The 14,434-nt window shown below is 34.3% G+C and overlaps 1 protein-coding gene across 1 annotated transcript in view; it reads right to left on the reverse strand.

The window, feature by feature from the left end:
- Positions 1–14,434, reverse strand: part of htra1b (HtrA serine peptidase 1b) — a 40,056-nt gene that overhangs the window by 2,149 nt on the left and 23,473 nt on the right. Inside the window, exons 4-8 of the mRNA XM_073828995.1 lie at positions 4,948–5,142; positions 2,777–2,809; positions 2,335–2,449; positions 2,084–2,141; positions 1,874–1,969 (exon numbers count right to left, since the gene is read on the reverse strand). Coding sequence (XP_073685096.1) covers positions 1,874–1,969; positions 2,084–2,141; positions 2,335–2,449; positions 2,777–2,809; positions 4,948–5,142 — 497 coding nt within the window. The remainder of the gene's footprint in view (positions 1–1,873; positions 1,970–2,083; positions 2,142–2,334; positions 2,450–2,776; positions 2,810–4,947; positions 5,143–14,434) is intronic.

The raw sequence follows: 14,434 nt of genomic DNA on the forward strand, positions 1-14,434 counted from the left end.
CATCCACGTCTGATAGCAATGATCACATTTATTGTTTCATCTGCTCGCTCTGAGGCACAAGTAATTTGAAACTGATTTTGAGATCCATCTTTTGACACTGAGGACAACTGAGGGACTCATATGCAACTATTACAGAAGGTTCAAACACTCACTGAAGCTTCAGAAGGAAACACAATGCATTGACAGCCAGGGGTGTAAACTTTTGAACGGAATGAAGATGTGTACATTTTTTTTATTTTGCCTAAGTATCATATTTTTTTATTCAGTACTGCCCTTTAGAAGCCACAGAAGATACTTACATGCTTCCTCGAAGACAAAATAAGTTACATTTACCCTGATCTTCAAATCTTAATGCCTCATGTTTCCTTCTGAAGCATCAGTGAGTGTTTGAAAAAAAAACATGCATTTTGTATGATCCCTCTTATTTTGGTCAAATAATTAACATTTGGCGGATTCTGCAAGGAGTATGTAAACTTTTGACTTCAACTGTATAATTATAAAACATTAAAACAAAAATATTTAAAAAATAATTTCTAAAATACTTCATTCTTTTAGCATTCTGAATTTTTACCCCTGCACTTTCTGTTCAACAGAAATTTTTAAATTTTTTAATGTAAAAATGGTTTGATATTTCTGACATCAGTTTCTTTATTGATTTTATTTATTTTTAAAACTCATAATGCTTCTTCGATGCAATCATCTGCAAAAACTTTAAAAAAAGAGAAGGTATTTTAAAAGACTTTTTATCTCAAAATTATGACTTTTTTTTGGAAATGCATGATACAAACTTACATTTCTGACTTTTTTTTCTCAGAATTCTGTGATATAAACTCGCAATTGCGATTATTGTGGTTACAAAGTCAGAATTGTGAAATATTAACTGAATTCTGACTTTCTCTCAGAATTGCAAAATAAACTGACAATTCTGACTTTTTTTTCCAGAATTGTGTTATATAAACTTACATAGTGAGAAATAAAGTCAGAATTGCAAAATATAAACTCAATTCTGATTTATTAATTCAGAATTTTTTACCCTTGCACTTTCTGTTCAACCCTGCTATGTTTCAAAATTTGTACATTTTTTTTAATCTAAAAATGGATTTGATATTTCCGACATCAGTTTCTTTATTGATTTTATTTATTTTGAAGCTCATAATGCTTTTTCTATGCAATCATCTGCAAAAAAACTTTTTGGTTTTTGAAAAACCAAAACCATGACCATTTCATATGGGTAATGCCCAAGATATGGTTTCAGAAATGTTCATACTTGCGCAATTTTCTAAGAATGAGCCATTTCAGCACAGTTTGAAGTAGTTGTATACGAGAGTCGGCTCTAGTTGAATTTGAAATAGTTACATTTAACTCATTATGCTCTTACTGACAGTAATTTTCTCTAGATTCTAGCCACAAAATGTACTCATATACAGTACTAAATTGGCTACCCACAATGACAGGAAGTGGCCACTTATGTACTATTCATCTCATAAAAGCTAAAATTGTGTGGACTACTTGTGAGTCAACGATCGCCCACACACAATGAAATCTCAAAAGTTAATTTTAGTAACAAAAACTTTAAACTTCTGTCTAAGGGAAATAAAAAAAGAGAAAGCACTACTGCCTCAGCAGGAATATGACCATTTTAAAAAGCGCAAAACTGTTAATTTAAACCAGTATGTATTCAAACAGAGCATAATCTGGTTTAAGGGCACAAAATGTCATCCCCCAAAATTTGAAATCTCTCAGGTGATGTTACAGATCTAGTCCCTGCAACCACCTACTTTCATTCTTCTATGTATCATAACTCAATTTTTTCTTGTTGAATATACTCGATTTATTGTGAAAGACTAATGGCTATATGTGATTGACTACTTACACTTCAGCTGGTGTTTTCGGGATAACTTCAATGACGTATGCTCCAGAGGTGACATCTGGGAAATCATTCTGTTTCTCCTTCAGCTCTTTAGCAAGTCTATGAATGATTCATAGCACAGACATACATGTCATGTTTTTTGGTATTCAGCCTCTGTGTATATTGGATAATACAATTTGAAAGCGCTATATATGCACTACATTTTTGACTCACATTGGGGTTAATGTCATCATTCGTACACCGATATACTTCTTTTTTGTGGCTGTTTTTCCTGAAAACAAATATAAGTTAGTTATTGTATGGAAAAAACACAACTACAACTGTTTGGTTACCAACATTCTTCAAAATATCTTATTTTTTATTTAACAGAATCAATTCAATTCCAAAAGTTTGATTGGTAATGTTGCTTATATACAGTAAATGTTTCAGATTTAGCACATTTAATCTGTCGTTTTGCTCCTGACCTTTAGCCTGTCTGTCATGAGACTCAGCCAGGAATTGTCGGATCTTGTCAGAAGGAATGGCGAAGGATATTCCTGCTGTCACCTTCAGTGTGTTGATTCCTATCACCTCACCATCCTACAGCAACAGACACAGGAGTGAAAACACAAGTTTAACTGTGAATCCACAAAAACACACCACACATCTGCATGCACAGATGTCTTCCTGTCACAACGGGATGTTTCTGCCATTGATCATTATGCATGCACACGTGTTTACGGTCACGGCTGACTCAACACTGAGCTTTTCTGCCAACATATGTTTCTAGGCTTATAAAGACGTACTATAAACATTATCAGCTCTGGCTGCATTCTGTGACTCCTGTTAATTTACAAAAACATATGACTCAAGCTGTTTCATTATTTACATATGAGGAGGACATAGTAACAAAAAGCTAAATCTTACCAGGTTCACCAGGGGCCCTCCTGAATTACCATACTGAAACACAGAGAGAGTTTGGGTTTATGAAAAATGTGTGATTCATTTTCTTCTCTTAATAATGAAGAGCTCTTTATTATGGACGCCCATTTCCACCACAAATAAAAAAAAAGGTCTTTTTAAGGACTTTTTATCTCAAAATTATGCCTTTTTATACAAACAATTTTTTTTTTCAGAATTGCAAGATACAAACTCACTATTCTGACGTTTTCCTCAGAGTTGCGTCATATAAACTTACAATGGCGAGAAATAAAGTAAGAATTGCGAGATAACATGCAATTCGGACTTTTTTTCTCAGAAATCGGTGATATAAACTTGCAGTCGCGGTTATTGTGGTTATAAAGTCAGAATTGTGAAATATTAACTGAATTCTGACTTCAGTTAACTTACAATTTTTACTTTTTTTTTTTCCAGAATTGTGTGATATAAACTTACAATTGTAAGAAAGTCAGAATTGTAAAATATAAACTCAATTCAGATTTTTTTTCTCAGAATTGTGAGATATAAACTCACAATTCAGATTTTTTTCTGAATTGCGTGAAATAAACGTACAATTGCGAATTATAAAGTTGGAACTGTGTAATATAAACTCACAATTCTGACTTTTTTTTCTCAGTATTGCATGAAATAAACTTACAATTGCAAGTTATAAAGTTAGAATTGCATAATATATACTCAAATCTCAAATAAATTTCGATAAAAATTCACAATTCTCTCAAACCCATGATTGTGAGAAATAAAGTCAGGACTGTGAAATATAAACTCAACTCTTATTTTTTTCTCAAAATTTCGTGAAATAAATGTACAATTGCAAATAAATTGACTTTTTCACAGAATTGTGAGATATAAACTCACAATTCTGACTGTTTTTCTTAGGATTATCTGATATAAACAATTGTGAAAAATAAAGTCAGAATTGCGATATAAAATCTTGAAATTCTGACTTTTTTCCTAGGATTGCAAGAGAAAAACTCACAATTGCAAATTATAAAATCAGAATTGTGAGATACAAACTCACAGTTCAGACCTCTTTCTCAGAATTGCGTGAAATAAATTATAAAGTTAGAATTGTGTAACAAACTCAATTTTGACTTTTCTCAGAATTGCGTTTAAAACTCACAATTCTGACTTTTTTCTCAAAATTTTGACTAACTCATGATTGCGATAAATAAAGTTAGAACTGTGTGATAAAAACTCAGTTCTGACTTTTTTTCTTAGAATTGCGAGATATAAACTCACAATTTTGACTGTTTTTCTCAGAATTGTGCGATATAAACTCACAACCGTGAAAGATAAAGTCAGAATTGCGATATAAAAACTTGAAATTCTTCTTTGTCTTAAAATTGCAGGATAAACTTACAATTCTGACATTGTTTTCCTAGGATTGCAGGAAACAAACTTGCAATTGCAAATTATAAAGTCAGAATTGCGAGATATAAACTCACAACTCTTTTATTCGCAGAATTGAGTGATATAAATTCTCAATTGTGAAAAAAAGTCACAATTCTGAGTTATAAAGTCCAATTTTAAAGGGGGAAAAGACTGATATGTACTCAGAACTGTTAGTTTATATCTCACAATTCTGACTTAAAAACTCGTAATATTAATAACGTAATGTAATATTACGTCTCATAAATTCACAATTGCGAGACATAAACACGCAACTCTGAGAAAAAAAGTCAGAATTCTGAGTTTATATCTTGCAATTCTGACTTTATTTCTCAGAATTGCAAGTTTATGTCTCACAATTCTGATTTTATAATCTACATAAATCTGTATCTTTTATTCAAGTCAAAAGTATTATTTACTATCACTGAATCAACCTTAATACATTAATTTATATTTAAAAACTAATTTTTATAGGTTAAATCGTGGTTGGTTCTAACATAGGAATGGAAATAGCATGTATAGTGGAAACAATACAATTATGCTACTTCATAAAGCTTTAATTCAGTCTTTTCATACTTTTTCTTCACTACACAAGTTCATTACAGAAGATGTATATTGAAGTCATTGTCTAATTGAAATGTATCTTTTTTATTAATAGATACAAACAAAACTGAGCATCATGTCATTGACCCACTTAGTCAACAAAGACCATTTGTATGCAGTGTATGATCAACTGTGTTTGGGCTTACATTGATGATCGCATCTGTCTGGATGTAGTCCATGTCAGAGTTACGCAGACCCAGCTCTTTGCCGCCTCTCTGGGTGGTGCTGACAATCCCTGTGGTCACTGTGTTCTGAAGAGAGAATGGACTGCCAATAGCGACCACAAACTCGCCTGGTCTCAGATCAGCCGACCGGCCCAACAACAGCACTGGGAGTTTCATCTGCAATAGGAAAAAAAATACAGCATAAGACTTTGACACCATTGTCATAATCCAAGCCATAATCCATTCTTCAATTCAAATTATACTTGAAAAACAGAAGTAAGTCTCCATTTGATAGCCATTGCTGTGTTAATCTCACAACTGAGGTTATATATGTAAGGAGATTCTTTATAGAAGATTCTCTCCTATAGGTTTGGGAGGAATCATTTCTTGTAAGAGTATTATTTGTATTTTCCTCAAGTGCTCTGTGGCATGGCAAGCTGAGCTGACTGTAAGACAGAAAAACCCACTCATAATGCTCTCATCGCCTTACTACACAGCTGGTATGAGGTTCTTCTGCTCAGTAGTTGGTTTTCCAAACTGACATTGAAGTCTGAAGTCTGACATTGCGGCTAAACAGCTGTACCTTTATCTCTATTTGCTGATTCTGTTGCAATGTCTTGCCCTCTACAGTGGTTTGAAATGTTCAGCATTCATAGATGATCTTGCAGATAATGAAAGGCCTCAAAGAGCCACATGAGAAAACCACACACCTCAGCTGCTGAGACTAAAGCAGACCAAAGCTTTCTGATGGTTGCATGAAGATGTGTCCTCCATGTTACCCTCTATTTATCTTATAATCAATTGCCTGAAATTGAGTCTTTTGATGCACCTGATTCCAGTTTTAGGTTTTTGACGACATTGGCTGGGTCAGCTGAAAACAGTTGCCTTGTTGCCTCACAACCAACCCAAATGTAAAATGACATTACTTTGCTTTTTGCATGCTTTGCAACACATTCAAAATGAAATGTCCAGTGAGTGGCACTAAAATGCTTCAGTTTTATCTGAAACTGATGAACGTGACACTTCATTACTTTGGTTGTTGTATATATCTTGTTTGCAGATGAAATCCCTGGTGAAAAAAAAAAACAGCTAAAACCAGCCTAGGCTGGTTGGCTGGTTTTAGCTGGTCAACCAGCCTGGTTTTAGCTTGTCATAGCTGGTCAGCAGGCTGGTTTTTTGGCCACATTTCCAGCCTGGCCAGGCTGGTCTTAGTTGGTCAGGCTGGGAAACCACCAGCTAATTCCAGCCTGGCCAGGCTGGGAGACCAGTTTAAACCAGCTACTTCCAGCTTAAACCAGCTAAGACCAGCCAACCAGCCTAGGCTGGTTTTAGCTGTTTTTTAGCAAGGATATGCAGGTAGTGCCAAAAGGTTAATGACCTTATCGTAAGGCATTATAATGTCATATATAATGATCTACGAGAAGATCAAGTGAGCTTTAGAGATAACCAGATGAATATTTTATTCAGTGATGTAATATTACATGAGTATAAAATGGGAAATGGGAAAATTGACAGTTATGAATTGCATTTATTGTACGTCTGTATATGTGAAGGAATTTTTACTGGCTGATAACTCATGAAGAGATAATAAAATGTGTAAAGAAGTCAAAACAGCATGGAATTCCTCAATTACACGCAAAGAGATCTGCTATAAGGAGATGGCGGTTTTGATGCCTGTACTGAACCATAAATGTCAATATTTAAGGTTTGCACTTACGTCACAATTTGGATGGTGATAATCGGATGTAAACAAAAGCATGGATTGCACGGTTAATGTACTACTCAATATGTGGTTCTGCTAATTTATGCTGTCTAAACCATGGAAAAAAAATATGTGGAAGGTGCTAAATTATATAGAGAAGGACTTAGTAAACAGAAAAGGCTGCAATATTTTGATTAATAGGTGGTAAAGATACATACAAGCAGTATTAATTAAGATATTAGCCTAATATTTCACCTACCAGACCGAAAATTATAAGAACAAACACAAATCTTGTCAAGATCCTTGCCTTGAAAATCCTGGTTCAGTCTGGCCAACCACAAATGCCTTCTTTCCTTAGACAGTCTTTTCCACTCTTCTTGATTTGTTATAATATTTGTCAGTCTATGGTACTACAAATGTTTTTCCCGGTCCGACCGATTAGCACAGACATGACAATAATTGACCATTTTTCAGCAATAATCAGCAAAATTTCCAAGTTCAGTTCATTTTAGTGGCATTGATTAGGTTCAGTGACGCCAATATGGCCGACTGATGGCGTGTCGTGAAAACACTCATAGATGTTTTTGAAGATGTGCAAAAATGTAGGTAAAAGCAATTTTTCAGTGAGTCTATGTTGCTTTCTACTCTGCCAGTCATCATAGCTTTTGTATAAAGGTACTTTCTTGTGAAACTGTAGGGCATCATAATGTCATATATAAAGACAAGATCAAGTGAGCTTTAGAGATAACCAGATGAATATTTTATGACTTGAGTGATGTAATATTCTGAGTAGAAAATGTGAAATGTGGAAAAAAACCTGACATTTATGAATTGCATTCATTGCATGAGTGTATATGTGGTGGTATTTTTACTAGCTGATGAAGTCATGAAGAGCTAATAAAATGTGTAAAGGAGTCAAAACAGCGCCAGGAATTCCTCCAGATGGCGGTTTTGATGCCTGTACTGAACCATAATTGTAAATATACAGGGTTTCCACTTATGTCACGATTTGGTCAGTTACCTGAATGCACAGCCATATTGGCGATACTCGGATGTAAACAACAGCATCGATTGCACAGTTAATGTACTACTCAGCATGTGGTTCTGCTAATAAAATGTGTAAAGGAGTCAAAACAGTGCCAGGAATTCCTCCATTACACGCAAAGAGATCTGCTGTAAGGAGATGATGGTTTTGTTGCCTGTACTGAACTATAATGGGCAAAATACGGTGCCTTTCATTTTTTTTATTTGTTATGTTGCAGCCTTATGTTGAATTACTTTTTTCCCATATCAATCTACAGGCCATAAACCATTATGACAAAGCAAAAACAGAATTGTCACTTTGTAAATTGATAAAAAAACACACAAAAACACACAAAAACACAAAAAAAACCTGAAATAAATAGATTGCATAAGTATCAGCCTCAAGTCTTTTTGGGTATGATGCAACAAGCTTTGCACATCAACATTTTGAAATGATCTGCCATTCTTCGCCTCACCTCTTCACTTCTCAAGCTCTGTTAGGTTGGATGGGGACAGACGTACATTTTCAGGTTTCCCCAGAAATGTTTGATTTGAGGCTTTGGCTGGACTACTCAAGGACATTCACAGAATTGTCTATAAGCCACTATTGCTGCGTGCTTAGGGTCACTGTCCTGTTGGAACGTGAACTTTCTGTCCAGTCTGAGGTTCTGAATGCTCTGGACTGGGTTTTCATTAAGGCTATCTCTATATTTTGCTGTGTTGAGCTTTTCTTCTACGAAGTGTAGTAACATCTACAAGCAATGTGAAAGCTCCTGAGCTAAATTTTAATCTGTCCCTGATAAGTGTATGAATACTTATGCAAAGTTTTTTTTATTTTTAATAAATTTGCAAAGATGTTAATAAACCTGTTTTTTGCTTTGCCATTATGTAATATGGAATGTAAAATGATGTGGGGAAAAATAATTTAACATAACTCAATAATTTAACATAAGATAGAAACATAACAAAATGTGAAAAAATGAAGGAGTATGAATACTTTCGCACTTTAGCTCCTATGACAAGAAGAATCAGGTATGTCTGAACATTCTGTCCTTTTTAGAATATCATCTTGTAACATTGTGTCCTGTTTTTGGGCTGTTCAGATGTCTTTGGTCTGTATTGCAATCATATTTCAGTTTAATCACACCAGTGTTCGTTTGGAACATGTTAGGTGTGGACTAAAGTTTGGATGGCAAGGTTCACACTTATTCAAATGATTAAGTGAAATTGCTTTTTTGCCTTAACATACTGACTCCAATTTTTAGGTATCAAAGGACACAGCCATGATAAACTTTCACAGCTCTGTTTATTCAGCTGCTAAGCTGTTATATTATAACAGCTGTTATATTATACTACATGAGTACTTCTGAAACAAATTAGCCAAACTCCAACCTTCTTGTTCTGTTCAAAAGAGGGTTTTTAAAGCATAATAGAACTAAGCAAATCTGTGCAACTGACCAAATAAATTAACTATAGTTTATTATGTGTGGTATTACGTGGAATGATAAATCCTGGTTGTGCACCAGACTGTGAACTTTTGGTTGCTTGGAAAAAAATAATAAATCAAAGTGCAATCAATGCCTGTGGTGGCCACAGCTGTATGGTTGACAGCATTCTGAGTCAGATTAGATCCTCCCTCTTTAGTCTTGAGATTTTAACACCAGTCCCCTTCTGGAAACTGGAAAATAGGGAGGAAATTAAGAAAAAAGTGGAGTGTGAAAGAGAAGAGGCTGCTCATATTATCAAGCTGGGCCTGGATGGAAAACATATCTGTTGAAACTTACGAAACATATCAGATGTGTAATCTGAAAAGAGGAATAAAAATAAATTATTGCCTATATTAAAAATATGACTTTCATGGGAAGTCCTTCTAAAGTCTCATCGTATAGAGTTGTCTGTATCTGCATGTGCACTGGTATGTACAGCTGTCAGCTTGTGGCCTAAGGATAATTCCAGATGCTGGAATAGAGATGATGGTATTCTTATTACGGGAAAAAGTAGATTTTCAGAAAAGCTGGAATGACATTTGGCAAATATGTTATCTAAGTCAAGTATCACTATTGCTGTTGCTTATACTTTGGCTTACTGTTTTGAACAAATAATAAGTAACTAAATATGTCCACAAAACCAGTCGTAAGTAGCACAGGTATATTTGTAGCAATAGCCAACAACACATTGTATGGGTCAAAATAACTGATTTATCTTTTATGCCAAAAATCATTAGGATATTAAGTAAAGATCATGTTCCATGAAAAGATTTTGTAAATTTATACTGTAAATATATCAAAACTTAATTTTTGATTTGTAATATTCATTTGGACAACTTTAAAGGCAATTTTCTCAGTATTTAGATTTTTTTGCACCCTCAGATTCGAGATTTTCAAATGGTTATATCTCAGCCAAATATTGTCCTATCCTAATTTCAATAAAAGCCTAGCAAACCGATTTGTTTTTGTAAGAAAAATATCCATATATAAAACATAAGAATCACTTTAATCTTGCTTACGCAGTTGTACATGAAACTTATTGCTTTGGAAAGGGGCGTGGCAGGACTGAAACACCGTCTAAGCTGTTCGCCAATCGCAGCGCAGTGGGACTGCTAACCAATCACAACACATTTCGTTTTTCGGAAGGCGGGCCTTCATCAAACCCAGAACTAATCGAGCCATTTGTGCCAGGATGGGGAGAAAGCTATTGTAATAATGTAAATTATGTGAAAAATAATGTGTTTTTCTAACCACCAAGCATGAGAACATGTTCTAGTGCACAGTAAAGACTTTGTAAAAGAGCATAATAGGACCCCTTAAAATATAAAGGGGGAATGTATTAGACTTTGGCTGTCATTAGAAATTACATCATCAACGAACTCTGCACATTTCAAAGCACTTCAGTGGACCTTTAAGGGTTAACTGAAACCCTAACAGAGGGTACAGGAGCACAGATAAAAGAAACAAGCCCATATTTTTGAAAGCATAGTGGAGGGAGTATGGGAAATGCCTGCTGAGCATTCCAGGCGCTCTTGTTTGCAGATGCACAATCAATGCTTAGCTAAAGATAATACTCTACTGTTCTACTCCTTCACTCACTCCCACAACCTCCGACTGCATCTGGAAAACCTACAATCATGCTCTTAAAGCCAGCAGGCTATGTCCTGCACCAAATTTGGCTTGGGTAAATTTAGTCCTCAAAATTACATGTGTTTTTGTGTGTAAAACAACATGTGTTATATGTATCGGCCATCCCTTCTCTGGTTTCTCTGATGCTGAACCTGCTTGAATTGACATCATTTGACTCATCCGTTGTTCTATACTTAATTGCACCAGCACAAAATGCAAGGGGATGAGGATTTTTCTCCTCACTGCTTTTAAACAGTCAGGACTAAGCAGAGATGTTGAATTTCTGCATCAGCTTGAAATCAGACACTTTACACCTTGCTGAGTGTTACTCAAAAAGTATAGGACAATGACATTTAGTGCTGATTGTACCAGATGAAGAGTTGAACTGTGCAAACCAGTGAAAAATGATCAGGTGTTCATGTACAAAAAGAGGGTCAAGGGCTCCTTGTACAATTCAGAGATCTGAAATGTTCATTGGGGAGTAGAATCAAGTCTGTTTTTTATATAAATAATTTAAAAAATTTAATCCTGGATCACAAGAACAGTCATAAGGGTCCATTTTTTGAAATTGAGATTTATACATCATCTGAAGCTGAATAAATAAGCTTTCTATTGATGTATGGTTTGTTAGGATAGGACAATATTTGGCCGAGATACAACTATTTGAAAATCTGGAATCCAAGGGTGCAAAAAAAAATCAAAATATCGAGAAAATCGCCTTTAAAGTTGTCCAAATGAAGTTCTTAGCAATGCTATTTACTAATCAAAATTAAGATATATTTACAGTAGGAAATTTACAAATTATCTTCATGGAACATGATCTTTACTTATTATCCTAATGATTTTTTGGGATAAACCCATACAATATATTGTTGGCTATTGCTACAGATATACCCGTGCAATTTATGACTGGTTTTGTGGTCCATGGTCACATTTTAAATATTATATTAAATCATTTTTTTCATTTTTTAAAGCCTTTCACAGATTATTTGAATTTTATAATTTGACATGTATTTTATTCATTATTTTTATATTAAGTATATGTTACTTTATAATTATTTATGGGTTATTTTACCATATTTATTGGTAGAACTTTATTTTAAGGTGTCCTTGTTACATGTTCCATGTACTTACTATTACAATAAATTATGCATAATACATGCAAGTAACCCTAAGCCAAACCTTAAACATGACCCTAACCATATAGTAAGTACATGTAGTTAAGTAATATTACTCAGTTGAATAAATATACAATTAAACTGTAACAAGGACACCTTAAAATAAAGTGTAACCTTATTATTTTTAAATTTTATATTTATATAACATTTTTTTTATTATTATAGGCCTACAGGTAACAGTTGACACTAATATATGGTTTGAAATACAAATATTCCATCTTGTGTTTGCCAAGCATGTACCCCCCAATTTTAAGTCCAGATTTTCCTCTTTTCTTTAGTTTCATTTCCCATTAATTAGCTAACCAAAACATAATGTTCACTGATCATCCTAAAGGGCGATTTAATCAGCTTGCGTTGTCTGTACGAGTGGAAACGGATTTGACGACTATTTCATTAAATCCCTCTAATCTCTTTACAAGTGGATCATTGAAGTGAATTTAGAAAGCTCTCTGAGAAAAGAAAATGAACAGCTCTTGCCAGACCCACAGAGATGAATTATCCCAACTGATGAGTCAGATTTTACAGGACCGCTTCCACAGGGCAAAACAACTGGCCTGATTTTAGACCACTCAGCCACGATGTAGGTCCAATCTGAACTGCTGTTTTGTATGTTTGTCTCTTGAGTATCAAAGCTGAAACTTTAGACTCATTATGACTCATTGTGCTCAACAGCCTCAAGATGTTCCATTTATCCAGCATGTTTTCTTTTAACCCATTTTGCTATTATAAAATTGTGGGGGTGATTGTCAAACATGACCAAGATCTATTTGGAATCGATACAATTCACCAAAAATCGCAAAATCAGGTAAAAACAATTAATATTTAACATTATACTAACTCATTCCTCAAGCTTAAACAGTAGAGCATGGGACTAGCTCCAATAAATGTGAACTGATAAATATATATTTTTTAAATTATTATTTTGGGTCTGTGCAACTGCTTTTACCATGACATTTTTTAGGGGTTAAGTTTAGATTAGATTAGATTAGATTCAACTTTATTGTCATTACACATGTACAAGTACAAGGCAACGAAATGCAGTTTAGGTCTAACCAGGAGTGCAATAAGCAGCAAGTGCAGGATAAAGGTATACGTTATAAGTGCACTTATAGGGAATATGTACAAGTTGATCAGAATCTTAATAGAAATGATGGATAGCAATACCTCAAAGTGTTGAAGCTTTGCAGGCATGTTCATGACCCTAAATGAGAAATAGTCACACGATTTCAAGGAAAACATCCTAAATCAGTATTTCTAATAACTAAAAATGTTTTACGCTAAAAACAATACTTGATCTCATGACGAAAACGTACCAGTGGGAACTTTTTCGCAGGATGCAAAATGCATACCAATAAGTGCAGTACGTATCACTGCAGTTTCCAACAGAAATGAACACAGGTTGGTGTTGCAGGTCAGATTGACCCGGAATATAATATAAGGTTAAATCTAAATCTACATTGTTAAGCTACCCACTTGCATGGCTTGTTGTTCTGTAAAAGAAAAAAAAACACTTTCCTAAACTGTGAAAACTCCAAGTGATTATACAAATATATACAAAACATATACAACATATACAAAATAAAGGTGCTTCACGATGCCATAGAAGAACCTTTTTGTCTAAGAACCTTTAACATCTGAAGAACCTTTCTGTTTCACAAAAGGTTCTTTGTGGCGAAAGAATGTTCTTCAGATTATAAAAAGGTAAGAAAGAGATGGTTCTTTAAAGAACCTTTGACTTAATGGTTCTTTGTGGAACCAAAAATGGTTCTTCTATGGCATTGCTGTGAAGAACCTTTTAAAGCACCTTTATTTTTAAGAGTGTATGTGACCAAAAGTTTACAGTATTTAATACATTTAACATACTGACCCGAAGAGCCCAATATCTACTGAAGAGTGGATTTTATCAAAACCAGTCATGGAGAGTAACCATTGTTCTGTGAAACTCTCAAGAATAACCTTAACCCAACCCCTTAGTGGCATGTTTCTTGGACTAAATTTCCATAAACATTTGATTTATGTTTGATTTCATGGGGCCCTTAAAGCTATTTGCCTTAAAGGATTAGTTGGTTCACTTCCAGAATAAAAATTTCCTGATATTTTACTGAGGTATTTTACTCCCCATGTCATCCAAAATGTTTCATGTTTTTCTTTCTTCAGTCAAAAAGAAATCAAGGTTTTTGAGGAAAACATTCCAAGATTTTCTCCATATTCACTCTTAAAAATAAAGGTGCTTTAGAAAGTTTTTCACAGCGATGCCATAGAAGAACCATTTTTGGTTCCACAAAGAACCATTCAGTCAAAGGAACCAACTGTTTCTTACCTGTTTAATTTGAAGAACCTTCTTTCACCACAAAGAACCTTTTGTGAAACAGAAAGGTGCTTTATGGAACCATTTAGACCAAAAAAAAGGTTCTTCTATGGCTTTGTGAAGCTTTATTTTTAAGAGTGAG

This window comes from Garra rufa, chromosome 22 (assembly GCF_049309525.1).
Source record: "Garra rufa chromosome 22, GarRuf1.0, whole genome shotgun sequence".
Classification (NCBI taxonomy): Eukaryota; Metazoa; Chordata; class Actinopteri; order Cypriniformes; family Cyprinidae; genus Garra; species Garra rufa.